The 26,031-nt window shown below is 38.9% G+C and overlaps 2 protein-coding genes, 2 long non-coding RNA genes and 1 pseudogene across 5 annotated transcripts; 1 reads left to right on the top strand and 4 right to left on the bottom strand.

The window, feature by feature from the left end:
• Positions 1-3,024: 3,024 nt before the first annotated feature.
• Positions 3,025-4,450, bottom strand: LOC148916758 (uncharacterized). Its single transcript, XR_016127242.1, has 5 exons — positions 4,379-4,450; positions 3,973-4,097; positions 3,653-3,738; positions 3,351-3,392; positions 3,025-3,238 (listed from the first exon to the last, which is right to left on the bottom strand). It is a non-coding gene; the product is annotated as an uncharacterized LOC148916758 (long non-coding RNA).
• Positions 4,451-12,532: 8,082 nt separating this feature from the next.
• LOC103344144 (uncharacterized) lies at positions 12,533-14,728 on the bottom strand. The gene is made up of 5 exons (XR_016127241.1): positions 14,581-14,728; positions 14,185-14,493; positions 13,909-14,116; positions 13,336-13,818; positions 12,533-13,202 (listed from the first exon to the last, which is right to left on the bottom strand). It is a non-coding gene; the product is annotated as an uncharacterized LOC103344144 (long non-coding RNA).
• Positions 14,729-15,903: 1,175 nt separating this feature from the next.
• LOC103343409 (putative disease resistance protein At3g14460) lies at positions 15,904-16,824 on the bottom strand. Its single transcript, XM_089052278.1, has one exon. The coding sequence runs from the start codon at positions 16,822-16,824 to the stop codon at positions 15,904-15,906; it is 921 nt and encodes a 306-aa protein (XP_088908404.1).
• LOC148916757 (putative disease resistance RPP13-like protein 1 pseudogene) lies at positions 16,051-19,906 on the bottom strand (annotated as a pseudogene). Its single transcript, XR_016127236.1, has 2 exons — positions 16,760-19,906; positions 16,051-16,092 (listed from the first exon to the last, which is right to left on the bottom strand). The product of XR_016127236.1 is annotated as a putative disease resistance RPP13-like protein 1 pseudogene (transcript).
• Positions 19,907-21,947: 2,041 nt separating this feature from the next.
• LOC148916756 (uncharacterized) lies at positions 21,948-22,971 on the top strand. Its single transcript, XM_089052277.1, has 2 exons — positions 21,948-22,499; positions 22,672-22,971. The coding sequence occupies exons 1-2, from the start codon at positions 21,948-21,950 to the stop codon at positions 22,969-22,971; spliced, it is 852 nt and encodes a 283-aa protein (XP_088908403.1).
• Positions 22,972-26,031: the final 3,060 nt, after the last annotated feature.

Genomic DNA, 26,031 nt, shown 5'->3' with positions numbered 1-26,031 from the left:
ATGCAGATGCTTCTTGTTTTCCATTTAAGCCACAACCAACATTCAGTTATGTTATTAACAGTTAATTCGTAGGGCGGCCCGAATCCATCTCGTGGCTAGAAAATACAGTTCTTTGGCACAGTTTGTACCAAATTGTAATACAGGAGGAGGGCTACTAATGTTATAAAAAAAAAAACAAGAATTAAAGTAATAGTGCAGTACTTCCAATGAAATCATAAAATGGAGTATGATTCACAACCTAACAGATAAGAAGAAACTAATTCCTCAGCAAGGATCTGACAATTTGTAATGAATCAATTTAATAAGAACATTCCTCAGCATGGATTCACAAATTACAAAATCCCTCCCTCCCAGATATACATTGCTCCCATGAAACAGTAGGATGAGAAAAACATCCAAATCTGGAATGATACTTAAGGAGATTTTTATTTAAACAATTGTTTTCATCAATCTGGAGGTACATGTTGTTGACAGATACTGGTACTCCTTAGTACTGAATGAAATTTGACTGAACATATCTTTTATATTTTTGTTTACAAAGATGTAACAATGATTTATACTTTCATGCAGACTCACATGAGCAAGTTCGGATCACATAGATTTAAAATGAATGTAGAATTGAGGGCAAATATTTGTTCTGGAAATGAATTCAATTCTGGACAGTTAGTCCCTAAAACTATAATCTTTCAATGCAGGACGAGGAAATTGAATTTCTAGACAAACTTTAACAGGTTTAAGGTCACAATCCATGGCTGTCTTTAAGACAGAGTCCAGCTTTGAAGTTAAAAGGATAAACAGAGGTTTACCTTCATGTGTTTTCTCATACTTCTGTTCCGCGTCAGATTCTGAAAAGCCAGTTCTAATAGCTACTTGAGTGCATTCTATGTTCATGCATATCTCAGCCCAACACAAAATACTGCTAAATTCAAGGATGAGGAAATTAAGAATTGGAATGTTAGGTTGATCTTAGAATATCAGCAAATCAATTTCTCGCACTCACCAGCGTGCTTGAACTCCTGCACTTCCTTAAAGCCCATCCATGGCTTCACGCAGACTTTGGCTTCGTAAAGCTTCTTCTTTCCGGCATCGATGGCCTCGATCGTCAGATGGAGCAGAGTTCCAGCAACCACTTGATCCTCGATCGTCAGATGGAGCGAAGCAAGCGAGGTGTTCGGTTTCGAGGCTGTTCTGGGAGGCATGGGATTCGTGGACTCCGCCGAGAGTGGCCATGTTTTGGAGTTGGGAGGGATTTGATTCTTCTGCGAAGGATGAGAATGCAAGGAAAGGTAAGAAGACGAAGAGGTTGAGTTGCATAAACAGACGCAAGGAGGAAGAAGAAGATGATTTCGATTTCAATTTCGCCGGAGAACACTTGTAGGACGGATGGGAATTTATCTCTTTCGCTGCTCGGAGTCTTTTTGTATACGTGCACGTGTCGCTTTGAGTATCTATCTTTGCTTAGTCAGTAAGGGCCTATCCTATTTGGATCAAATTTTTTAAACTCAAAAACGGATTTGTCCCAAAAATCTGTTTGGTATGCCCATTTTTAAAAATCCAAACCCAAAAAAAATTCACAAACACCCCTATTATTTATAAAAATAAAATGGGTTAATGACCTAAATGATCCCCCAACTATCGCTCGATTATCATTTTGGTTCGTCAACTAAAATTTTCAATTCAAACGTCCTTAAACTTTTTATATTGTACCAAAATCGTCCTTTCGTAATAGATTCTGTCACTTTCGATCACGCGATGACCACGTGATTGAGTTTTGAAGGGTATATGTGACTTTTTGAAAAACCCTATCGCTCAAAACCAAAATCCCTCCAAAATACGTCCACTTTTTGAGAAAGCCCTCTCATTTCCCGCAATAACCATTGAGTGGAAGGGATTCTAATGCGAGTTGCTGAATTGGTCGATGCTGTAGTAGTGTGCGAGTCTCTGAATTGGTGAAGTTAGTGTGTAATTTCAATGTTAGTTTTGGAGTTCGAATTTGGGAGTTTGGGTTAGGGTTTGATTTTGGGGATTTTGGAGATTTTGGGAAATTCACTAGTTTCTGATAATGGAGTACAAATTCCGTTCGGGTGGAAAGACTCCCAAATACGGTAAGGGCTTGTATAATGCATTTTATGTTGTTTTTGTTTGGAAATGGATGAAATGGATGAGTTGTCCTTGTCTGGAACTGTGATTTCTTTATAAAGATTCTTTTTTCTGTGTTTGTGTTCGGCTTTTTGGTTGTTTTATGTTTAAAGTAAGGGTAAAGGAATCGTTTTCTTGTATGTGGATGTGGATTGGATTTGGCTTTTGCTACATTGACTGTAGAGTGTAAGCTTTATGTCTGTGGTCCCTTGGTTGTGGTTCCTGTATGTTGAATATGGTGTTTTTTTTTAAAAATGGTTGTGGTCCCTTGGTTGTCCGGTTCACACCAAACTCAGTAATTGTTGCCCTTGTTGTCGTTGGCATTAACAACAAAACTATGACTTTAGAATAACATATTGTTGTTTCAATTTTGCAGCTAACAATGGAATGTGCACTCTAGAATCACTACAAGAAAACAGGTCTTTTGTGAAGACGAGTAGCCGTCACTTAAACATGTAAATTCGTCACAGTTGACAATATGTGACGCATTTTCGGCGTCACAAGGTTCGTCACCTATACCCCTTCACAGATTGTTTGACGTGACTAATTTACGATTCGTCACATATAGGTTCTATATGTGATGAATGTTTTGTCACATATAGTACCTTTGCACAAGACATCTTTCGTCACTTATTGTATCTATCGGTGACAAGCTGCATTGGTGACATTTCACAAGCGTCAGTGGGGAGTTGTTCCTCACATATTTATGAAAATTGTGGGGAGTTGTTCCTCATATATTTATGAAAATTGTGACAGTGTACGTCTCACATATAATCTGACCAACATTCAATTCAATTAAATTCAACTCGATTACTACCATTCCCCATTATATTCTTTTCTTGTATAATATAGCAAAATAATACATTCAAGATCCCCAAAGTTTCACAAGTAAATTGAACTCAAATTTCATTCCATTACACCAAAATAATTATGTTGTTTAATATACAATAGTCTTAACTACATGTTTTTTTTTCTTCTCATAACTACTATGTAATTTTTCTACAACTGAAATTAATGTTGTCCCAAGATGAAAAAGAGTTGAACCCAATTGCAAAAGATCCTCAATGACAACCAAAAAGAATGGATCTTTTTGGTTCAACTATCATAAAAAATAAAATGGTCATAAAAAATGTATAGAAGATATAAAAGGGCAAATTACCATTGGGGAAGAACATCAAGCTGTTTAATAGAGAGATAAAAGGCTAAATTACCATTGGGGAAGAACATCTTATTTATGGCTGGGAAGCTACACACTGCCAAAAAATATAAAACATAATATAACATTGTTAACATTAAAGTGCGAAGACAAATAGAATTAATGTTTGATGTCTAAGAAGTGACCATGGTGAGGAAAATGAAAGGATGAAAAACAGAATCCATCAAAGGATTAAATGTCAAGAAGCATGAAAACATAAAAATCACACTCCTAAAAATGAAGGTGTACATACAAAGCATAAAAAGCTACAAAAGAAGGCAGAAAATATGGCCTCCATATAACAAAAATATGTATCACCTCTTTGTATGAAGAGGATCTTTCTTCCTTCCCACTTCTTTGTATTCTTAGCCATGTCTTTCAACATTCCATAAGCAGCTTCGCCACTAAAAAAGGAATGACATCATAAATCAGTGATCCGATTATTCGGCAGAAGAGAAAAGCAGAGAGAGAGAGAGAGAGAGAGAGAGAGAGAGAGAGAGAGATGCAGATATAATACTTCAGAATTAACTATGAATAATTTAACCAGTTAAATCAACAGTCCTTAAGAGTCCTTAAGAGTTTCAAGTGAAAAATAAAACAGTTCTTAAGAGTTTCAAGCATTCAAATCATAAAACTACCATGGCAGAAAGGCACTGCAAGCTCGATGCTCTCAAGCAGCGCCTTTGATGATCTTCACCACTTTCACGAGCAAGCTTACATACTCTATGAACCAAACTCTCAATGGTATGCGTGTAAGTGCCATCTGTCTGTTCAAAGATTGGGTCAATAACCAAGACAAGTGTTGAAAAAAATAAAGTAATCAAAGAATTTACTTTGTATAGAAAGTAGAACAAATCGTCCACATCTGACTCATCCATTAATAGAATAAGATGTGCCACAAGTAGCATCAACCATTATAAATCGGAATTCATTGTCTGCCTAAAGATTTGTGATATTAAACACTAATTAGGCAGATCAAATAACTCTCATTCTGCTCAGTGTATGCCAATAGCTTTTTTCAAGAGAAGGTAACTTGTGAATCACCTGACTATAGATGAACCTCGTTAGGGTTTGGCATCCAAGTATGCGCAAAGGATCTTGCTTAGGGTTGTCCAGAGTGAGTAACCACACTCAGCAGATGACTGCAAAATATGCCCTGAAAGATGCAAAACATATGCAATACAACACAAGAATTTTATGCAAAAATTAATTCCTTCTTTTTAACAACTTTAAAGACACTGCAGTGAAAAGAAAAGGAAGAGAGACAGAGAAGAAAATTTGAAGGACACAAAACAAACAATAATAAACCGAACTTTCTACTAAAATAGCATATATACAATACCAAAGCATCTCCTAAAATAGCACAAGTTCAATGCATAAGAAATATAAATGGTTCGTTGCCAAAATAAAATAGCACACAACTTCCACCTAAAAGTGGAATTGTGACTTGAATTTGGAATTTCCCCGCCAATCATACAAAAGCCATACCTAAACAACAGTAGTTTCGTCCAAGAGATTAAGCTTAAACAGATCTTTTTCTCCACTAAAAATCACTAATAGACTTCTATAACAAATTAAATGGTAAGAAAAGAAAAGGGAAACAGCTAAGACTTACATCTGCTCTTTACACAGGCAAAGCAACTTGTTGTAAGCCTCTGCAACAATATTGATGAATTTGATGTGCTCCAGTCATAGCTCTTTGTAACACCTATCTTCAAGATATTTGGCAATCTGTTGAAAAAACAGGAGCATGGGCAGAATTACCAAATGAAGATATAGGGGCACATTTCACTATTGATAATGAAGGGGTAGAATTGCCAAATGAAGATGAAGATGTAGATTCAAAAATTAAAGACAGTGATTATGAGTTCAGTGAAAATGAGGCAGAGGATAGGCCAACTGTTGGAGAGAATGTAGCAGATGAGGGGACTAGTCATGGTGCTCCAGGAGAAGTGTCATCGGATGGTGCTGACACGTCAGAATTTGACAGTGGAAGTGAGACTGTTTCTAAGGGTAATGGTAGAAAAAAGATAAAACTGCCAAAGTTTAAGCAGTATAAAAGAGATGTGGACTTGAAAAATCCCGAGTTTAGATTGGGAATGAAGTTTGCAAACAAAAAACTTATGATAGAGGCTATTAAGGAGCTTGCAATTATAGAGGGTAAGAAAGTGAAATTGAAAAAAAACGACAACAGACGAGTTCAGGCTAAATGTGTGAAAGGGTGTTCTTTCCAGGTATATGGATCAAAGATTAATAGAGAGGAAGGGACATTTGCTATAAAAACTTTGAGCCTAGAACATCAGTGTGGAAGAGTGGACAAGCTTAGGCATACTACATCAAAATGGCTTTATGATAGATATGCAAACAAGCTGAGGCGCAACTCAGACTTTGATATGAAATCATTTCAACAAGATGTGTTGGAAGATTACAAAATTAATGTCACCAAACTTCAAGTTTGTAGGGCAAAGAAGCTAGCCAGAGATTTAAATGAAGGTACTTTCAAAGAACAATATGCTAGATTGTGGGATTATGCAGAAGAATTAAAAACTGCAAACAAGGGTAGTACAGTGAAGATTAAAACTCAGATTATGAATGGTGAGACAGTGTTTCAAAGGATATATGTGTGCTTGGCTGCCTGTAAGAAGAGATTTTTATAAGGTTGCAGACCTGTTATTGGTGTTGATGGTTGCCATTTGAAAGGGCCTTATCCTGGACAGATCTTGATGGCTGTTGAGGTGGATGGGAACAATGGTTATTTCCCAGTAGCTTATGCAGTGGTTGATATTGAGAGTAAAAACTCTTGGATTTGGTTTTTCAATCTTCTTATTGAAGATTTAGGGATTACAAATGGACAAGCTTGGGTAGTGATTATTGACAAACAAAAGGGACTTCTACCTGCCATTGAGAGAGTACTTCAATCTGTAGAGCACAGAATGTGTGTGAGACACTTGTACAGTAACTTTAGGGCATCACATATTGATCTTTCTCTGAAACATATATTATGGGCTGCAGCAAGAGCTACAACTGTGCCTTGGTGGGAGGCAGAAATGGAGAAGATGAAAAATGAGGATGAGGAAGCATGGAAGTGGTTGAAGTAGATACCTGCAAAAAATTTGTGCAAATCTCACTTCGGATCACATTTTAAATGTGATCTTTTGTTGAATAATCTATGTGAAAGTTTCAATGCAGCCATACTAGATGCAAGGGATAAGATAATTTTGAGTTTCTTGGAGAGGATAAGGGTGTATGTGATGCTTAGGATGGCTAGTAGGAGGTCTGCATGTCAGAATTGGAGATACCCTGTTGGGCCTAGGATCTTCAAGATAATTGAGAAGAACAAGCTAGGTTCATCACAATGCATTCCTAGATTGGTTGGTGAGAAATTGTATCAAGTGAGCCACATTTATGGTGGAGAATTTGTTGTAGACCTTAGAGCAAAGACATGCTCTTGTAGGAGGTGGAATTTATGTGGAATACCATGTCCCCATGCAATCTCAGCAATAGATGTGAAAACCCAATTGCTTATGTGGATGGTTGTTATAAGCTGGAGACTTATATGAAGGCTTATGAATAAGTGATTCACCCAATCCCTTCAATGGACCAATTGAGTAAATGTGGCCTTCCTCCAATTAAACCTCCACTTTATAAGCAACAACCAGGTAGGCCTAAAAGAGTTAGGACGAAGGAGCTTGGTGAGGTTGAAATACCAGCCCCCATCCCACCAAACCCTATGCCTCCAAATTATCTTGCCTCACTAGCCAAGCTTAGAAGGGTTTCCATTGAAATAAGATGTTGTGGATGCGGTCAAAAAGGCCATAATAGAGCAACATGTGACAGACAAAACAATGAAAACCAACAGGTATGACTGTGAGACACCTTGTTTAGTTCTATGTTATGGCGTACTTACATTAATAATTTTGTTATACATTTACAGGTTCATGCATCTTCAACCCAAATGGAGCAAGGTTTTTCTTCTAACACAGTAAGAGGGAGAGACATAAGCAGAGGGAGAGGCATAAGTAGAGGAAGAGGAAATGTTGCTCAAGCTACTGCTGACCCTAATTCTCTACAAAGTGTAAGCTTTGGTTGTTCTTGTGGTTTTAAATTGCAAAAGTCATTAGGAAGCTGAAATCATTTATTTATTTTAGATGGCAAGAGGTAATAGAGAAGGAGGCAGATGCATAAGTAGAGGAAAAGGCAATGTTGCTCAAGGCCCTGTTTACCCAAATTCACAAGAAAGTGTAAGATTTATTTTCTCTTTTTTTTCAATTTTTTATTGCTTATGTCATTGGAAAACAATAAAGATCAGTAACTTTTCCAAGTGACAAGAGGTAATGGACAAGGAGTCTTACCATCTTCACATATTGGTTTAGGAAGAGGTTTACCATCTTCAAAGCTAAGTGCAATTAGAGGAAGAGGCTTAGGAAGAGGCATAAGTGGAGGAAGAGGCTTAGGAAGAGGCTTACCATCTTCACGATCAACTGTAGGTTTTTGTCATTTGGTTCATTTCTTACTCATTTCACTAATTGCCAATTTTTCAACTGTTATACACCTGACATTATTACATTGTTTAGGTGGCAAGAGGAAGGGGACAAGGAGGACCAGCTTTGGACAACATTTCCCATGATAATAACATGGCCTCAATATAGGGGAAATTCTTACTAAGGTTGTCCTATTTTGTGTATTTTGGGATATGTAATTTTCTGGCCAGAGGGATTTTGTGACAAAAGGGACTGATTCTGACTTTTGACTGTGTAATTGGTTTTGAGTTTGAAGGGCTAAAACTCTGTAATTTCTTGGCTATTTTAGGTTAGGTATTTTTTTGGGCAGGAGGATTTTGTGTAGTTTGTGTAATTGGTTTTGAGCTAGAACAGCTCAAACTGTGTAATTGGTTGTCTGTTTTGGCTTATGTACTTTGCTAGGCAGGTGCATTTTGTAATTGGAATTCTGTAATTGGTCTAACTGGTCTTTAGTTTCATCGGCTCAAACTCTGTGATTGGAATTTGAATGTTTATATGGATGTTCATTTTGTAAATTGCATGTGTGGTCAACAATGGAATGGCTTTTACTTTCTTGTACTCAATGGAATGGCATCTCCCAGATATTCAAATAACCTAAATTCAAGAACATTTCAGAACACTAATGCACATTCAAGGGACACTAATGCACATTTCAAAATACTAATGCACATTTCAGAACCATTACATTCAAATGGAACAAACCCCATAACAATTACAACTTCCCACTCATCAGAAATGTTATAAACAAACCCCAAGAAAAAAAATCAAGGAAACCCACATTATCAACTGTCTTTGCCCATGACCCCATTCCAAAACCTTTTTTTCCTGAACCATTTCTTTCAATTTCTGCTGCAGTTCTTTCTTTTTTGCTTCCACAGCTCTCAATTGTTCTTCCTTTGCTCTACCTTCCTCCTCCATTGCTCTAAGTCTTCTAAGCAAACCAGGGACCACTTGTTTTCCTCTTGGACAAGTTTCATTATCCACCCACTCGAAATAATGCATACCTATTCTGTTATTCTGGAAAATCAAATCTTACCCAATTTCAGACCTCATCAACCAATTACAAATGGAAAAGAACAACTTTTGCAACCCAAATAATAACTTACCCAATTTTTATCACAAGCATCAAACCTTCTTCCCGGGCTCAAATCTGTCAACGAAGTCCGACGAATTATCTTCATCCCACAGGCGCAGTACTGGCTCGTCCCATTTGATGTCGTTGACATCTCTGACGTTGAAATCTCTGACATTGCAAACCTAGGGTTCTAATTTGGGGGTTTTGGTGGAGCTTCTAACAGAAATGGGAGGGAATGCGATACTACAGTGGCCAAGTCGTTTTAGAAGAGGATACTCACCTAAAAATACGGTTTTGTCCATCGATTTAACGGAATAATACACAGACTTTGATGGAAGGATGATTTTGGTACAATATAAAAAGTTTATGGACGTTTGAGTTGAAAATTTTAGTTGATGGACCAAAATGATAATCGAGCGATAGTTGGGGGATCATTTAGGTCATTAACCCAAATAAAATTTAAAAAAAAGGTTCTAGAATTTTTTTTCTCTCTCTCCTCCCTCTCTAGATTTGTTGTGTTCTCTTTGTCCTCTCTCCTCCCTCTCTATCACCCGCTTTCTCTCTCTCCTCCCTCTGTCCTTTCTCTCTCTCTCTCTCTCTCTCTCTCTCTTGCACACCACCAAAATTGATTGGGTTTATGCCTCACATATTTTTTTTTCTTTTGTTAATTTCATTTTGGGAATTAGTTTATGATTTTCTGATTTTAATTTCAATTTTTTTTAGATCTTAAAAATAGTTTGGAGTTCTATACTAAACAAGTTTTTAGATCTTAAAATCACTATTTGAAAACTCATGTTTTTAAAAAGAATCACAATTTTTTAGTTTATTTTTTATTTTTTATTTTTGAATAGGATACCAAATAGGGCCTAAACTTTTGTTTTCTTTTCCTTTAATTCAAGCGTAGTTTGTAAGCAAAAAAAAAAAAAAAAAAAAACTATTTTTGTTCTGAAAAAAAAAATTATGACATGTTTAGGATCTGTTTGGTATCTTATTTAGATCCAATTCTATAAATTGAAAAATAAATTTTAAATCTAAAGCCACAAAAACCCATTTGGTAGGCCCATTTTTAAAAACTCAAAAACACCCCATTATTAAAAACAAAAAAATAATAATTTAATTTTATAGTTTTTTTTCTCTCTCTCCTCCCTCTCTCCACGCTCTCTATCTCCTCCCTCTCTCGTCTCTCTCTCTCTCTCTCTCTATAAATTTTTTTATGATGTGCATTGAGCATGTCTAAAATTTTTAAAAAAGAAAAAAAAAGAATTTGTGGACTTGGTCTGGGTGGGCTGAGGGAATTTGTGTGTAGAAGGTAGGTGTGCCATAGCAGAGAGAGAAGGAGGAAGGGGTAGAGGGAAGGGGGAATGGAGGAAGGGGCTATAAAGAGGGAAGGGTGAATGGATTTCAAGGTGGACAAGGTTGGTTGGAGTTGCCGGAGGCACACAAGGGATGGGGGTAGGCGATTTTTTTTTCTTTCCAATTTTAATTGTTTAAAAGATATACAATTTGTGTTATAATGAATTTTCCATGTTTAAAATACCCAGAAAATGTAAAGACTAAAATACCCTTAAAATATATGGAAAATTGAATGGTGTTAAAGACAAATCATGGATTTTGAAAAATTAAGGTGACAAATTAAAACTGAGGCATAATCATATAGCATTTGTCTTAAAATTGTTGAGCATTAGCAAGCAAAACATATTCACTCATGGAAATAAGAAAGATAAGGTATAAAATAAAATCAGTGTCAATTTAGTTCCATGCACAACAATTTTAATTTTTAAGTGCAAATAAACTGTGAGTGCGTGTTTATTTACTTGTTAACGCTAAATTCTTTTAAGAGAATGTTATGATCGGTTGTGCATGTAGAATTCTACTTTTAATATCCCAACTCCAAAGTGTCTTCTAATTTGCTTAAGTGGAGGCATACTATTGTGATTGTCATGCGAACAAGGAAGAGAAGGGTCATAACAATCTATAAAAACAGAACATGGAAATAATGATAACATGAGCAGCTCATCCCATAGCATAGACAACCTCAGAAGATTTCATATTGAACTTCAATGACCGTTTGCTTGTCAAAATTCTTGAAATGTATGGAAACATTGAATATATGTAACATTCGACGAATAAGCTATAATGTGTAGAGACAATGCTTTTGTTGGAAACAACAATCAGTATCAAACTGGCTGTCCTTGAAGGATTCATAGACAAAGCTATAATCTTTCAACAACTTGGCTGCATATGGCATTACATAGAAAGTAACTTTCAACAACTTCATAATCATCCGATAAAGTTTTCTTGCAAGAAACCCTAACGAAGACGTGCCCCCCAGGGTGTAACATCAGCTTATCTTGTTTGAGATGAAGAATTCTTCATCAACACAAAGAGAGCTTTTCCATGTGGTCAGATCAAATGAAGGCCGCAAACACAAATGAACTATCTGCAGGACAAGATAGCTCTGATCAAAAGCTAATAGAAAGCATATAATAAGGATGTTAAGTTTATTGCTGTCGTTAAGTATCCCTTTAGTTAAAAACATGTGCCCCTTCCACTGCCTAGGGACCTTAATTGTAAATTATTAGAAAGATTAAGATGGATGGTTCTGAACAACGGTCTAGTGCTTGTTAAAGAATACACGAGTCCCACATCGGAAACTTAATAAAATAGAAAGTCTCATAGAATAAATGGTTCTACTCCTAATAACATCGAGACCTTTTGTATCAAACCCCATACCTGCTAAATAGGTGGTTAAGTTGGGAACAATTTCGATGTTGCTAGTGGTGGGCTAAGGGTCCATCCTTAAATTTTAACAGTGCTAAGAATAACAAAGGTGCCAACTTTCAAATGTAAAAAAGCAAACTTACTTTTCTTTTTTGATTTCACTAAGGTCAATTGGCAAACCTCCCCACAATCACCTGCAAGATCATGTGATGATGGTCAGCAACGAGTAATCTTGTAAGCTTCATAATACAAGGAACAGAGATTGTGAGAGAGTGGAGCAATACTTTGGAGAGATCTCAGCCCCATGTTTTCTGCTACAGCTTTCATTCTTTCTCAAAATCTTCAACTTCAACTCATCAGAGCATGCATTTCTTGAGTTTGTTGGAAGATGATAAGGTCATTCTACCTTAAAAGAGAACCCAATACACTTTAGTTTTCTTCCATTAGCAGCAGTTACCTTGAAATCTCAAAATACACAATGCGTGCCAAATTGGGTCAAGTTGGGGTAGTTCCCATTGGGAATCTTGCGCAGAGAGTCCAGCGATACAACAAAGAAAACAATTCTAATGAAATGGAACTGTAGTTTGGAAGTGAAAGGCACAGAAAAGGATCAACAGAATTTCACCTTCACGTGTTTTCTCATACTTTTGGCCCTCATCAGATTTTGAAAAGCCAAGTCTAATAGCTATACAATGAGGATTTCAACTCGATTGCTTTCCACTTTCATGCATATCTCAGCTCAATAAGATACTCCTAAGTTCAAGACATTAAGAATTGGATCATTAGATTCATCTTAGAATATGAACAAACTAATTTCTCTAGTGATCCCCAACTCATGTAGCTTCTGAAAACTAATTTCCAACCAACAAGTATGTGTATACATTTTCATCCATCTCAAATTAAATTCATAAATGACGTTTACAAGTTATTACCTACAGAAAGGAATTTTATTTTGAAAGATTATCTAATCATAAATGACGTCTTCACCACATTGTCCAAATGCTGGTCTGTTGCTAGAGCGCCACCTGGAGAAGATTTCTTTCCCCTTTGTTTGCCACAATTTGTTTGTAGAAAAACAAAAATCTATATACAACAGTAAACTCTCCTCAGGCAGTGACATGAAAGAAACCTGCAAATGAGAACTGTTTATGAGAAGGCATGTTATCGTGCAGACTGACTAATAACTCAGCATTTGAGACTAGACAGACAAAACCACCAGCCCCAGTGAGAAACAAAGTGACAGAATTATCAGAATTTATCAAGTTTAATACCAATAAGATCAAATTTGCAATTCAAGGCAAGATTCTTTTTTACAGAAAAAGAAAATGCTAATGAACTATTGCTGTTGTTCCATTTTGAGCAAGTAATTTAAGAGTACTTCAGAAGTTAAAGGCGCAGAGAAGAACACAGACAAGCCTTATCTTCATTTCATTTCTCCCACTCTGTTACAGATCAAATTTTGAAAAGCCTGCTTTCTCTAATAGCTTTTTAATATGGATGTTTACTTGAGTGCTTTCACTTCCCGTGCATACCTCAGCTCAACAAGATGCTCCTAAATCCAAAGGAGAAATTAATTCTACTGGCTTTAATTAAATCTAATTATTGCAGCTTCATAGAAATAAATCTAACAAATGATAATCCAATTATTAGACAAGATAAACATGGAATAATGACAAGGGACCTACTTGATGGCATGCGCCTGACTTTGACTTGAGAGTGAAATGTCGAAAAGCAAAAACTTTGTTCGATAACGAGCTCATATCCTCATATGATCACTTCTTGGCCTATGAAGATGCAAGGAATGTGAGATATCTTAGCCCAATCTTCTCCCCTATTATTCTCATACCTTTACTCCAGGGCAGAACAACTGGAGATGCTCAGAAAAGAAAGTCTTGTGGCAGGAATTGGAGACTCAGACAGCCATAAATATGTATCTGTTGAAGAGAAGTGAGTTCAAGGGACCCTGTGAATTCTCAAATTTCTGATGAATGGCATATTATGGTAACTACGAGATTGGTCTTTTCATTTTTTGGGGGTTGTTTGTGGGGATGGTTCGGAGGAACGGTCTAGTGCTAAGAATATAAAGGTGCCTACATTCAAATATCAAAAACCAAACTTTTTCTTTTTCTATTTCACTAAGGTCAATTGGCAAACCTCTCCACAATCACCTACAAGATCATGTGATGATGTCATTAAATGAGTAATCCTGTAAGCTTCATAGTACAAGGAACAGAGATTGTGGGAGAGTGGGGCAGTACCTTGGAGAGATCTCAGCCCTATGTTTTCTGCTACAGCTTTCATTCTCTCGAAATCTTCAACTTCAACAAATCATAGCATGCAGTGTTCTTGAGTTTGTTGGAAGATGATAGGGTCGTTCTTCCTCTTAGCTTCAGACACTTGTCTAAAGTCATCTCCTTGAGATGAGGAAAGCCTGGACACGGGCCTTCTGGTCATCATTCCTCCCCACTATGGCAAATGAGTAAATCAGATGAGAAGGCGTAAACGTCTAGTTGTGTAATACTTTCTTAACATACCTGAAATTTTTTTGAATTGGAAATGGCATCGTATCAAATAGGAGCACAAACAGGAACTTTGCCTCTAGTAACAAGAACAGACCTCGTCATCCATCATATATTTCTAATTCTTCAAGACATTATTCCATGTTACGAGTAGTACTGGCCCTTTCATCATGTAGAACTCCACACCTGGACGACAAGCTCAGTCTTTCAAGCAAGTAAGATGAGAAGGCAAGCTTCCTCTTAGCTTCAGACTCTTGTCTAAAGTCAGGTCCTTGAGATGAGGAAAATCTGGACACCGGCCTTCTGGTCTTCATTCCTCCCACTCTGGCAAATGAGTAAATCAGATGATAAGGCATGGATGTTATCTATTACAACAATGGGGAAGCAAAATAAATTAGGGAGAGTGCAGACCAATTGTTTGTTTATTGCCCAGTATCTCAAATTTGTGGTATGTATTACTCAAGGAAGGCTGGAGTGTGTTGGCTAACATCAGAAGGGGAGGAAACTCATAAATGACGTTTTCAAGTTATTACGTCGGGAAAGGACTTTTATGATGAAAGATTACCTAATCATGAATGGGCAGTGATGCTTGTTATGTTAGATTGAGATCTGTTTACCGCATTGTCCAAATGGTGGTCTCTTGCTAGAGCTCCACCTTGAGAACATTTCCTTCCCCTTATTTGCTGCAATTTGTTTGTAGAAAAACAAAAATCCATATACAATGGTTGCCTACACAAGTTGCTTTGACCTCCAAACATGGGAAAGTTTCTCAAGTCTGCAAGTACACATCCAACATTTCAAGTCTCATCAAATAGAACTTTGTAGCTGAAGGAATGATTTGTGGGATGGAAAAAAAAAATCATTTGCAGATAAGATATTATATGCATATCTACACAATCATATAGAACAAGCTACTAGTACTAGATAATGAGCAGCAGCTGGACCAGGGAGATGGGGAAAAGGAAAGTTGCCTCCTTTGAACCATGCGACTGGTATAACTTCCTCCATTAATTTTTGAAGAAGAATGGGATGAATGAACACTTTTAGAAAATTGTATGAAAGAAGATGGCATATGTAGGTTTTTATTCTACTTGAATAAATTTACCATGTCAATCTTTTCAGTTGAACAAAACCATTTGGTATGTATGTACTGATTTTTATACTTAGAAAGTACAACAAATAGAAGAACAGCCTTACAAACGTCAAAAGCTCTTCAAATATTCGATTGTCGGAAAAATAAAAATAAAATTTGCACCATGAAATACATGAACTATTCCGAAATTGATTCTCTGAGATTTTTTTTTTAAAAGTGTTAGAAAGTACACCTCCAGATCTTCCACAAAAATATCTAATTGCGACTTTCGATTTGACACGTACGGAGATTAAACATCCTAACAATACATAAACGAAATTTAAACAGAGTGTGCCTATGGTTATAAGTCAAAATGAATATGAATTAAATAAATAAAAATGTGCTGAACAACAGAGAGCGAGCATGATCTGGGAAGAAGCATTCGATGCAACTGCAAAGGTTAATTGGATGCAAAATTGATGGCAAATTTGGGGCAATTGACATAAAAATTATTTAAAATGTGTATTTCGGTTTATTTGGATAGTGAATTTCAGTTTTTGTGTTGTATTAGAAGAAAAGCAGTTAAAGCGGTTATTTGAAGTACATACCTAACCTGAGTTTGTTTGTTTCTATGTGAGAGAGAGAGAGAGAGAGAGGTCATATCAACATATGATGACTTCATCATTTATCCGGATGCAAGGAATGTGAGATATGTTGTCCCAATGATCTTGTCCCATTTTATTCTGATACCTTTTCTCCAGGCCAGAACAATTGGAGATGTACAGAAAAGAAAGAGATGGCGGTAGACCTTCTGGCAGGAACTGGAGAATCGGACAACTGGAAATATATAGCTCTTGAAGAGAAGTGAGGTGTTGAAGGGCCTCTCCTGGTAGGAATTCCAAACTTTTACACGCAGTAATAGATAGACTTCGAAGAAAAGTAAGGTGTGCAAGTCCCTTTCCATCCAAAGATTTCAGAGTTGATAATGAAGAGATCCTGAGAGTGTGAAGAGTGGTAGGGAGCAGCTGTTGCTTGAGCAACGTCTCCAAGATTTCATCACTTCCCCTGCCACTAATATTAAGGTATTTAAGGGAGACAAGTGCTTGCAAACCCCAATTACAGTAGTCTCCCACTGATGAAGATGAAGCCCTCAGTCTCTCACAATTCTCAATCCTAAAATGTTGGAGGTTGGGAGGCAAACCCCCATCTTCTGCAATTGACTCCAGATTTTGAAGATTCCTTATCCACAATCTTTCAAGGGCTGTGAAGGTGTGAATGCGTTCAGGTAATGACTTCAACTTCTCGCATATCTCAACTTCAAGTGACATCAGGTTGGGAGTGGGCAATCCACCCTGGGGAAAACACACCAAATTTGGACAGCCTTTGATATTTAACTCATTGAGATGACTGAGATTCTCAACCGCTCCTTCGTCTTCAATCAAGCAAAGTGATTCCAGATTCTCACAATTCCTAAAAATAAGTGTCGTCAATTTGGGAAAAATGCCCAAGGGGAAGGACCTCATTGAATCACAGCTATTCTCTATCCGCAAAAAGTTGAGCAATGTTAATTGGTTGGCCAACATCTCATGAGGTAGGAATTCTAATCTCCTACAGCTGTATATGTCAAGTGAAGTCAACGAAGTGGGTAGGCCATCTTCAGGGAACGACGATAGGGTTGGACAATTCGAGAGACTCAAACTTTCAAGACGATTGATGTTGGGCAAGCACTGTATGTCATTAAAATGTTGAATGTGAAGGTAGGACAGGAGCTTTGTCTCTAGTAATGATAACAGACCTGTTTGGCATCCATCTTCTATTTCCAATTCTTCAAGACAATTGTAGTTGAGACTAGTACTAGTACTAGTAGTAACACTGGCCCTTTGATCTTGTAAAACCCCACACCCTTTCACGCGAAGCTTTTTCAAGCAAGGTAGATCACAAGGCAAGCTTCCTCTCAGTTTCGGACACTTTTCTAGAATTAACTTCTGGAGACGAGGAAAGTCTGGACCAACACTTCCACTTGATACCCATTCTTCCCACTCTGCCATCTCCTCAAACTCCAACCTCTCCAGCGATTGAAATGGCTGCAATGGCTGACCATACAACTCAGGACCTAACGTTCTAAGAAATTTCATCTCACATATGAAGAGCTCCTTAAGAGCGGATAGCTGTCCAAGCGGCGGCAACGAAAAACAATAATGACAATTTTCGAGGCGCATAATTTTTATTTTATTGAAGGCAGAGTCTCCCAACCAGTTTGGGAAGCTGGTCCCGCCATAAAGTTTGACGGTCAATTTCTCCAAATTCATGCAAGGTTGGAGGTTCTCAAGTACATCTCTCACTTTCACGGAATGATCGGCATCTTTGGAGCCCCATGCCAACTCCAACTCCTTGAGATCTTTTTTGTTCTTCAAATTAGCTTGCAAGGCATCCCTACCATCAACCACATTATTAAGCTTCAAAATTGAAAGTTTTCCTCCAAGATGGGACAACTCCCCCAATTCGCCAATAGTCGACCCAGTAAATTTCCCCACAACAAAAGTAGTCAATGTTCTCAAACTTTTTAGTCTACCCATTTGCACCGGCATCTCTTTGATTTGAGTTCCACTACAATCAAGATGCCTCAAGTTAATCAATTTTCTCATATCTATAGGCAATTCAAAAAGAGACCAACAACCTACCAATAGTAATGTTTGTAAACTATAGAGAGTGCAACTTGTGGCAGGCAACCTTTTGATTGCAGTATAAGAGAGATCCAAGTAGCGCAGATGAATGAGGTTACCAATAGAATTGGGTAACTCAACAATATTATCATATTCTGACAATTTTAGCACCCGTAAACATGTTAAATTTGGCACTAACTCATGTAAAACCCTTTTATTAATTACATTATGCGAATATAGGTGTGAACTTAGAGGTACGAAGGTTCGCAAATTCTTAACCTCATATAATGGTTCAAATTTCGCAGCACAATCAAATTCCCCTCTAGCATACGACAAATGCCGAACTCTTTTCAAAACTTCATGTGATTCACCCCCTTCCCATCTCAAACAGGATTCCCTAGCCACAGACATGGCTAAGTCATTGATGAGATCATGCATTGTGAACTCTGATTTCTCATATCTTGATCTTTGAAAAAATGATCGTGATAATAAGTCATCAAAGTATTTCTTAGTGAGCTCTTCCATTCTTTTCTCACTCTCAGCTCGTGGAATTAAACTTTCTGCCACCCACAGTAGAACAATATCTTCCTTTTGAAATTCATAACCTTTTGGAAAAATTGAGCAATAAGCAAAACATCGTTTTAAATGAGTTGGGAGATAATGGTAACTCAATCTTAGAGCTGGAATTGTATTACATTTTTCAGGAGGCAGCTCCCAAATATTGCTATTTAGTATGCTATTCCATTCCTCATAATTTGTGTTGAAACGCAAGAGGCCTCCAAGGGTTTCTGCAGCTAAAGGTAAACCATTGCACTTAGAAGCAATTTTCTTACCAACTTCTTCTAGGTCCAGACGCGCACTCGAGTTTCCATTTTCAAAGGCATGTTTTGAAAGTAACAACCAACAATCCTCATCGGACAGCTGTTCCAAAAAGTGAATCGGAATGGTACGTATGCAAGCTGCCACACTTTCATTACGTGTTGTCACAATGACCCAACTTCCACTTGCCCCGAATGCAAAAGGACGTTGCAAGACACTCAAATCACCATAGTTCTCATTCCAAAGGTCATCCAACACAAATAAAAATTTCTTGCCCTTTATTTGTTGTCCTAGCTCAACTTGAAGAAAACTCAGGTCTTTATTATCGTAAGCTTTTGAACTGACTGACTCAAGTAGAGTTTTAGTTACCCTAGTAACATCGAAATCTTCCGAAACATAAGCCCAAGTTCTAAGATTAAAATGCTCTTTCACTTTGTCATCATTATAAAGGAGCTGAGCGAGGGTTGTCTTGCCAACCCCACCCATTCCCACTATGGTGATGACAGATACATCCTTGTTGCTTGCTTCATCAGATAACAAGAGGTTCATCAGCTTTTCTTTATCTCCATCCCTACCGTACACACAAGATTCATCCACCAAGGAAGTTGTTGGAGTTCTTTGAGAAACCTTCCCCCCAACAACACCTTCTCTCAGGCCAAGCACATCCTTTTGTTTTGCGAGGTGTTCTAATCTATCAAACAACTCTTGAATCCTACCATTCATGCCTTGATAAAAAGGATTAAGAGAAGTAGAGAAGAAGTTCCACACCTGAGTTTTGACGGTTCGATATTCAGCTTCCACCTTGCATCGCAGAACTTCAGCATTGATCTCATCCAGAAGGTTATCCGCATCAAAGACAGCATCTTGAAGCTCATCAAGCCACTCTTTGACGTAAGCGTTAGTGAACTGCTTCTCCTCCGCGTCATTAAGCACATAATTGAGGCTCAACAGCGTTATCTTCAGTTTCTTTACAAGCGACTCGTCCAGTTTCTTTCCCCGGAACAAGTCCCTGAACTCACGAGAACCAATCTTCTCGCAGAGCACCTGCACGGAAGCAGAGAGAAAAGCCTCTCCAACCAAAGCCATGTTTCGATTCTTTGCAAAGGATTTGGACTTGAGTTGAAATTTGAGGCAAGTTCCGCAGCTATGGATTTGTCTGTTGAGAAGTTGAGTTAAGATTTACTTTTATAATATTATGTTTATAACAAGTACCGTTGGTCAATACCATTAATTAATTCAAATTGTGTAGGTGGGTTCTTGGGACCCACACGGCATAAGTAATAATACTCTGGTTTGGACTGTTGGAGAGTGGAGGATGACAACACGACAACAACGACAATTCAATGGTCCGCAAGTGGAACAGACTCGAATGGTGATGATCTCTTTGTGACTCTACGGCTCTTAACAGATTTCAATAAATAAGGTAGAGGGAAGAAAAGTGGTGGTTTATTGGTCATTGTGGTAATAGAGTGATCGTGTAGGCTGGTCATTGTGGTGGGAACTCATACGCGGAAAATGACTGAAATGTTTGAGTACAACGCACATTATCAAGGTGTGGGGCATAAAACTTGAGACTATTAGTCTGGAAGTGATGTAGAACAGATGGCAGATTTTATCGCGGTTGAGCAAGAAAAGGGACGTGGTGGGAATTTGCAGAATTGTCGTTCGAGCTCCGATTAGAGAGCAAAATACCATTTCGGAAAGGGAACGATGCCACGAGTCAAACTCACAGCTTTGCTGTGATGTACGATGGATTTTGGCATTCTGGAGTCGTTTGGCCTTTCAAAACTGCATTCAAAGTTCGAAGTTAATTCCAAATAAATTCAGTTTTTCCGTTTCGGAGTTACATAGTTAATTCCCAAAATAAATTCTGTTTTTTTCAGTTTCGGAGTTACGTAGTTAAGTCTCCGAATTAATTATGTTTTTCAGTTTTAATTGTACTAACTCCCCTAGCAGTTAGAAGGGTTGAGAGTTGTGTATTTAGACGGGTTCGTCTAACGTTTTTTGGCAGTTCAGATTTTAATCAAATTAATCAAAGAGAGTTTCTCTTAATTTCTGGTGGATTCCAGTTTCCTTGTTACTCAAGGTTTTCGTTTGAAACCTTATTTGCTTGTGCTGCGTCAAGTGGTATCAGAGCGGGTCTCTCCCGTCTTGGTATTCTTGTCTTATCATGGGTGATCGTGAAGCTGATGTCCCAGCCCCAATTACTCGAGCGGATCTGGACGCTCAAAACCAACGGATCGACAACCTAACCACCCAATTTGGGGAGATGCGAGAATTGTTGTTGCAAGCTCTTGGTGGCAACCATAGGCGAGGAGGCAGGGATGACGAAAGAAGAGAAGGCAGGGATGATAATCGAAGAGAAGGTAGAGATGGCGAGAGAAGAGATAATAGGAGGCAACTTATTCCGGATAGTGAGTCAGAGTCAGAAGAAGAACTTGAAGAACCACCACCACCGGCTAATAATCCTCGTAATTGTAATCGTAATTATGAGAATTTTGGCGACTATCGGATTAAAGCAGAAATTCCTAACTTTTGGGGAAATCTGAAGATTGAAGACTTCTTGGATTGGCTTGTAGAAGTGGAGAGGTTTTTCGATATTATGGAGGTTCCTGAGCATAAGATGGTGAAGATGGTAGCTTTCCGTCTTAAAGCTACAGCGGCTGTTTGGTGGGATCAATTGCAAAATTTACGGCAGAGGCAAGGAAAGCAGCGGGTTCGAACATGGCGAAAGATGAAGTCGCTTATGATGGAACTATTCTTGCCCACAGATTATGAGCAGATTCTCTACCGTATGTACCTAGGCAGGCGCAAGGCACCCGTTCGATTCTGAATATACCGAAGAATTCATGCGTTTGGCGAGCGAAACCATTTCACCGAGACGACAACCAAAAGGTCGCGAGGTACAACAATGGGCTGAAGATTTCCATCCAGGAAAAAATTGGTATGCAGAATATATGGACTTTGCAGGAGGCGATTAACATGGCATTGAAGGCTGAATTGTTGGAGAAGGAGAAACGCCAACCCAACTTCGCGAGAACACGACGGAAGCCTCTGAATATCTGCTGGTGCTTCTAGTGGCTCGGAGATAAGGGAAAAGCACAGCAGCAGAATCTTGGAGGATCGAAAAACCAAAGATTGGCGAAACAAAAATTTCAGCGAAGGTAGCGGAATTACAACAGAGGGCAGCCCCGAAACCAGTCCCGAATCCGTATGCTAAGCCCATGACGGACATATGTTACCGTTGCCAAAAACCAGGGCATCGTTCTAATGTTTGTCCAGAGCGGAAGCAGCCAACTTTATCGAAGAAGCCGATGAAGATGAGGAAAAGCGATGAAGTCGGGAAAGATGATTATGCAGGGGCTGAATTTGCAGTTGAGGAAGGAATGGAGAAGATTACCTTGGTTTTGCAGAGATTTCTTTTGGCACCAAAGGAGGAAGGGCAGCGTCATAGTATTTTTCGTTCCCTTTGCTCAATCAAAAACAAGGTGTGTGATGTGATCATCGACAATGGAAGTTGCGAGAATTTCGTGTCAAAGAAATTGGTGGAGTATTTGCAGCTATCTACGGAGCCTCATGTCAGCCCTTACTCACTAGGTTGGGTTAAAAAAGGCCCTTCGGTTCGTGTAGCTGAGACTTGCCGAGTGCCACTGTCAATTGGTAAGCATTACAGAGATGAAATATTATGTGATGTTATTGACATGGATGCATGCCATATTTTGTTAGGGCGACCTTGGCAATTTGATGTGGATGCAACTTTCAAGGGACGAGATAATGTAATTCTGTTCTCTTGGAACAACCGAAAAATTGCAATGGCAATCACACAGCCCGCAAAGCAATCTTTTGAGCCCAAGACGAGGAGTTCTAGTTTCCTAACCCTAATTCGCAGCGAGGGAGTTGAACGAGGCTGTCAAAGAAGCGGAGTGTTTTTGTCCCTTGGTGTTGAAGGGGTTGTTGAAAATTGGCGGAGGAGAAGGTGACATTCCACAAGATGTGCAGCAGATTTTGAATCAATTTCAGGAACTACTTTATGAAAATCTGCCAAACGAGCTGCCTCCTATGCGGGACATACAGCACCGAATTGACTTGGTGCCTGGAGCTAGCCTTCCGAATCTGCCCCATTATCGGATGAGCCCCAAGGAGAATGACATCCTGAGAGAACAGATTGAAGAATTACTGCGGAAAGGATTTATCCGGGAGAGTTTGAGTCCTGCGCAGTTCTGTTTTGCTGGTTCCAAAGAAAGATAAAACTTGGCGAATGTGTGTTGATAGCCGGGCAATCAACAAGATAACGATCAATACAGGTTTCCCATTCCACGGTTAGAAGATATGCTGGACGTTCTTGGCAGCTCAAGGGTGTTTTCCAAGATAGATTTGCGAAGCGGATACCACTAGATTCGCATATGACCTGGAGATGAATGGAAAACAGCGTTCAAGAGCAAGGACGGATTATTTGAATGGTTGGTGATGCCATTCGGATTGTCAAATGCACCTAGCACTTTCATGCGACTCATGAATCAGGTTCTTCGACCATTTATTGGTTCTTTTGTCGTTGTTTATTTCGATGACATTTTAATTTACAGTACCACAAAGAAGAACATCTTGTGCATTTGAGACAAGTTTTAGATGTGTTGAGAGAAAATAAGCTGTATGTGAACCTTAAAAAATGTACTTTCTGCACAAATAAGCTACTGTTCTTGGGTTTTGTTGTTGGTGAGAATGGTATCCAGGTAGATGACGAGAAGATCAAGGCAATCCTTGACTGGCCACCTCAAAGACAGCTCAAGTTGAAGCTTCCATGGCTTGGCCACCTTTTACGAAGATTTGTGAAGCATTTTAGCACCGTTGCTGCACCTATCACATGAATGTTTGAAGAAGGGCAGTTCAGGGGAGAGGAGCAAGAGAGAAGCGTTGCAGAAATAAAAGAAAAGCTTTGCACCGCACCGGTTCTAGCTCTTCCAAACTTTGAGAAAGTTTTCGAAGTTGAATGTGATGCCAGCGGTGTGGGAGTCGGAGCTGTGCTCTCACAAGACAAGCGGCCAATTGCGTTCTTTTCTGAAAAGTTGAGCGATGCACGTCAAAAGTGGAGTACTTATGACCAAGAGTTCTATGCGGTTGTTCGAGCTTTGAAGCAATGGGAGCACTATCTTATCCAGAAGGAATTTGTATTGTTTACAGATCATCAAGCGTTGAAGTATATTAACAGCCAGAAAAATATTGATAAAATGCATGCTAGATGGATGACTTTTTTGCAGAAATTTTCGTTCGTTATCAAGCATACTTCCGCAAGACCAATCGTGTGGCAGATGCTGAGTAGGAGAGCTTCATTATTAGTCATGCTGACTCAAGAAGTTGTGGATTTGAATGTCGAAGGAATTATATGCAGGTGACGATGATTTCGGGAAATTTGGATTAAGTGCACTAATCAAGAGCCAATGGCAGATTACTTTCTCAATGAAGGTTATGTGTTCAAAGGCAACCAGTTGTGTATTCCAGTTTCTTCTTTGAGGGAGAAGCTCATTCGGGACTTGCATGGTGGAGGGTTGAGTGGCCACCTAGGCCGTGACAAAACAATTGCATTGTTGGAGGAGAGATTTTACTGGCCACAGCTCAAACGTGATGTTGGAACTATTGTGCGCAAGTGCTACATTTGTCAAACTTCGAAGGGGCAGGTACAAAACACTGGATTATATATGCCATTACCAGTTCCTAACGATATTTGGCAGGATCTTGCTATGGATTTTGTCCTCGGATTGCCCCAACACAAAGAGGAGGACTCTGTATTTGTGGTGGTTGATCGGTTCTCAAAAATGGCGCATTTCATAGCTTGCAAAAAGACTGCCGATGCATCAAATATAGCCAAACTGTTTTTAGGGAGGTTGTTCGCTTGCATGGGGTTCCTTCATCCATTACATCTGATCGTGACACCAAGTTCTTGAGTCATTTTTGGATCACTTTGTGGAGACTGTTTGGGACTACTTTGAATCGTAGCAGCACCTGCCCATCCCCAAAGCGATGGCAGACTGAGGTTACAAACCGGACATTAGGCAATATGGTGCGAAGCGTCTGTGGAGAGAAGCCGAAACAATGGGATTATGCATTACCGCAAGTGGAGTTTGCATACAACAGTGCAGTCCATAGCGCTACTGGGAAGTCTCCATTTTCCATTATATCTTGCTATACCTAACCATGTTGTAGATTTGGTGAAACGCCTAGAGGCCAGCAAACCAAGTATGGCAGCGAAAACTTGAGCAAACAAATGCCGTTCGAGATGAGGTCAAGCAGAAACTTGAGCAAACAAATGCTAAGTACAAAGCTGCTGCGGATAGGCATCGACGTGTTAAAGTGTTTCAAGAAGGCGATTCTGTGATGATATTTCTGAGGAAGGAGAGGTTTCCAGTTGGCACTTACAGCAAGCTTAAACCGAAGAAATATGGTCTTTACAAAGTGCTCAAACGAATCAATGATAATGCCTATGTTATTGAGTTACCGGATTCCATGGGAATTTCCAATATTTTTAATGTTGCGGATTTATATGAGTTCCGTGAAGATGAGGTTCTTTATCCAGATCATAACTCGGGGTCGAGTTCTTCGGAGGTGGAGAGGACTGATGTAGAACATATGATAGATTTTATCGCGGTTGAGCAAGAAAAGGGACGTGGTGGGAATTTGCAGAATTGTCGTCCGAGCTCCGATTAGGGAGCAAAATACCATTTCGGAAAGGGAACGATGCCACGAGTCAAACTCACAGGTTTGCTGTGATGTACGATGGATTTTGGCATTCTGGAGTCGTTTGGCCTTTCAAAACTGCATTCAAACACTACTACGTTTCACTATTTGCGCGACGAAATATTGCGCGACGATTTAAGAACAACTCGTCGCGCAAGTATTGTTTGCGCGACGAAACCATATATTCGCCGCTCAAGCCACTAAAAATTTGCGCCACCAAACTTTTTCGTCACGCAAAATGTATATGCGCGACAAAAGAAATTTTCGTCGCAAGAAAACAGAGTTAAAAAGCGGGGAATTTTTTAGCGCGAAACATTTGCGCGACGAGAAATATCGTATTGAAGGAACAATGCGCGACGAACACATACTCCGTCGCGCAAATAGGACGATCCCGATTTAGCGTGGACGGAAAGACGTTTCGTCACGTAAGAGAACAAGAGATATTTTATTTTTTGGCGCCAAAAATGACCTAGGTGGGATATTTTTTTGCGCGACGTAATTATTTTTGTCGCGTAAAGTTCAACGTTCTACGCGACGAATATCTTGTTTTGCGCGACGGAATTTTGTTTTTGCGCGACA

The sequence above is a fragment of the Prunus mume genome, linkage group LG5 (assembly GCF_029339155.1).
Source record: "Prunus mume cultivar Tortuosa linkage group LG5, ASM2933915v1, whole genome shotgun sequence".
In the NCBI taxonomy this organism is placed as follows: domain Eukaryota; kingdom Viridiplantae; phylum Streptophyta; class Magnoliopsida; order Rosales; family Rosaceae; genus Prunus; species Prunus mume.
The sequence above is the reverse complement of the archived record's forward strand: the minus strand, read 5'-3'. Positions and strand labels throughout refer to the sequence as shown.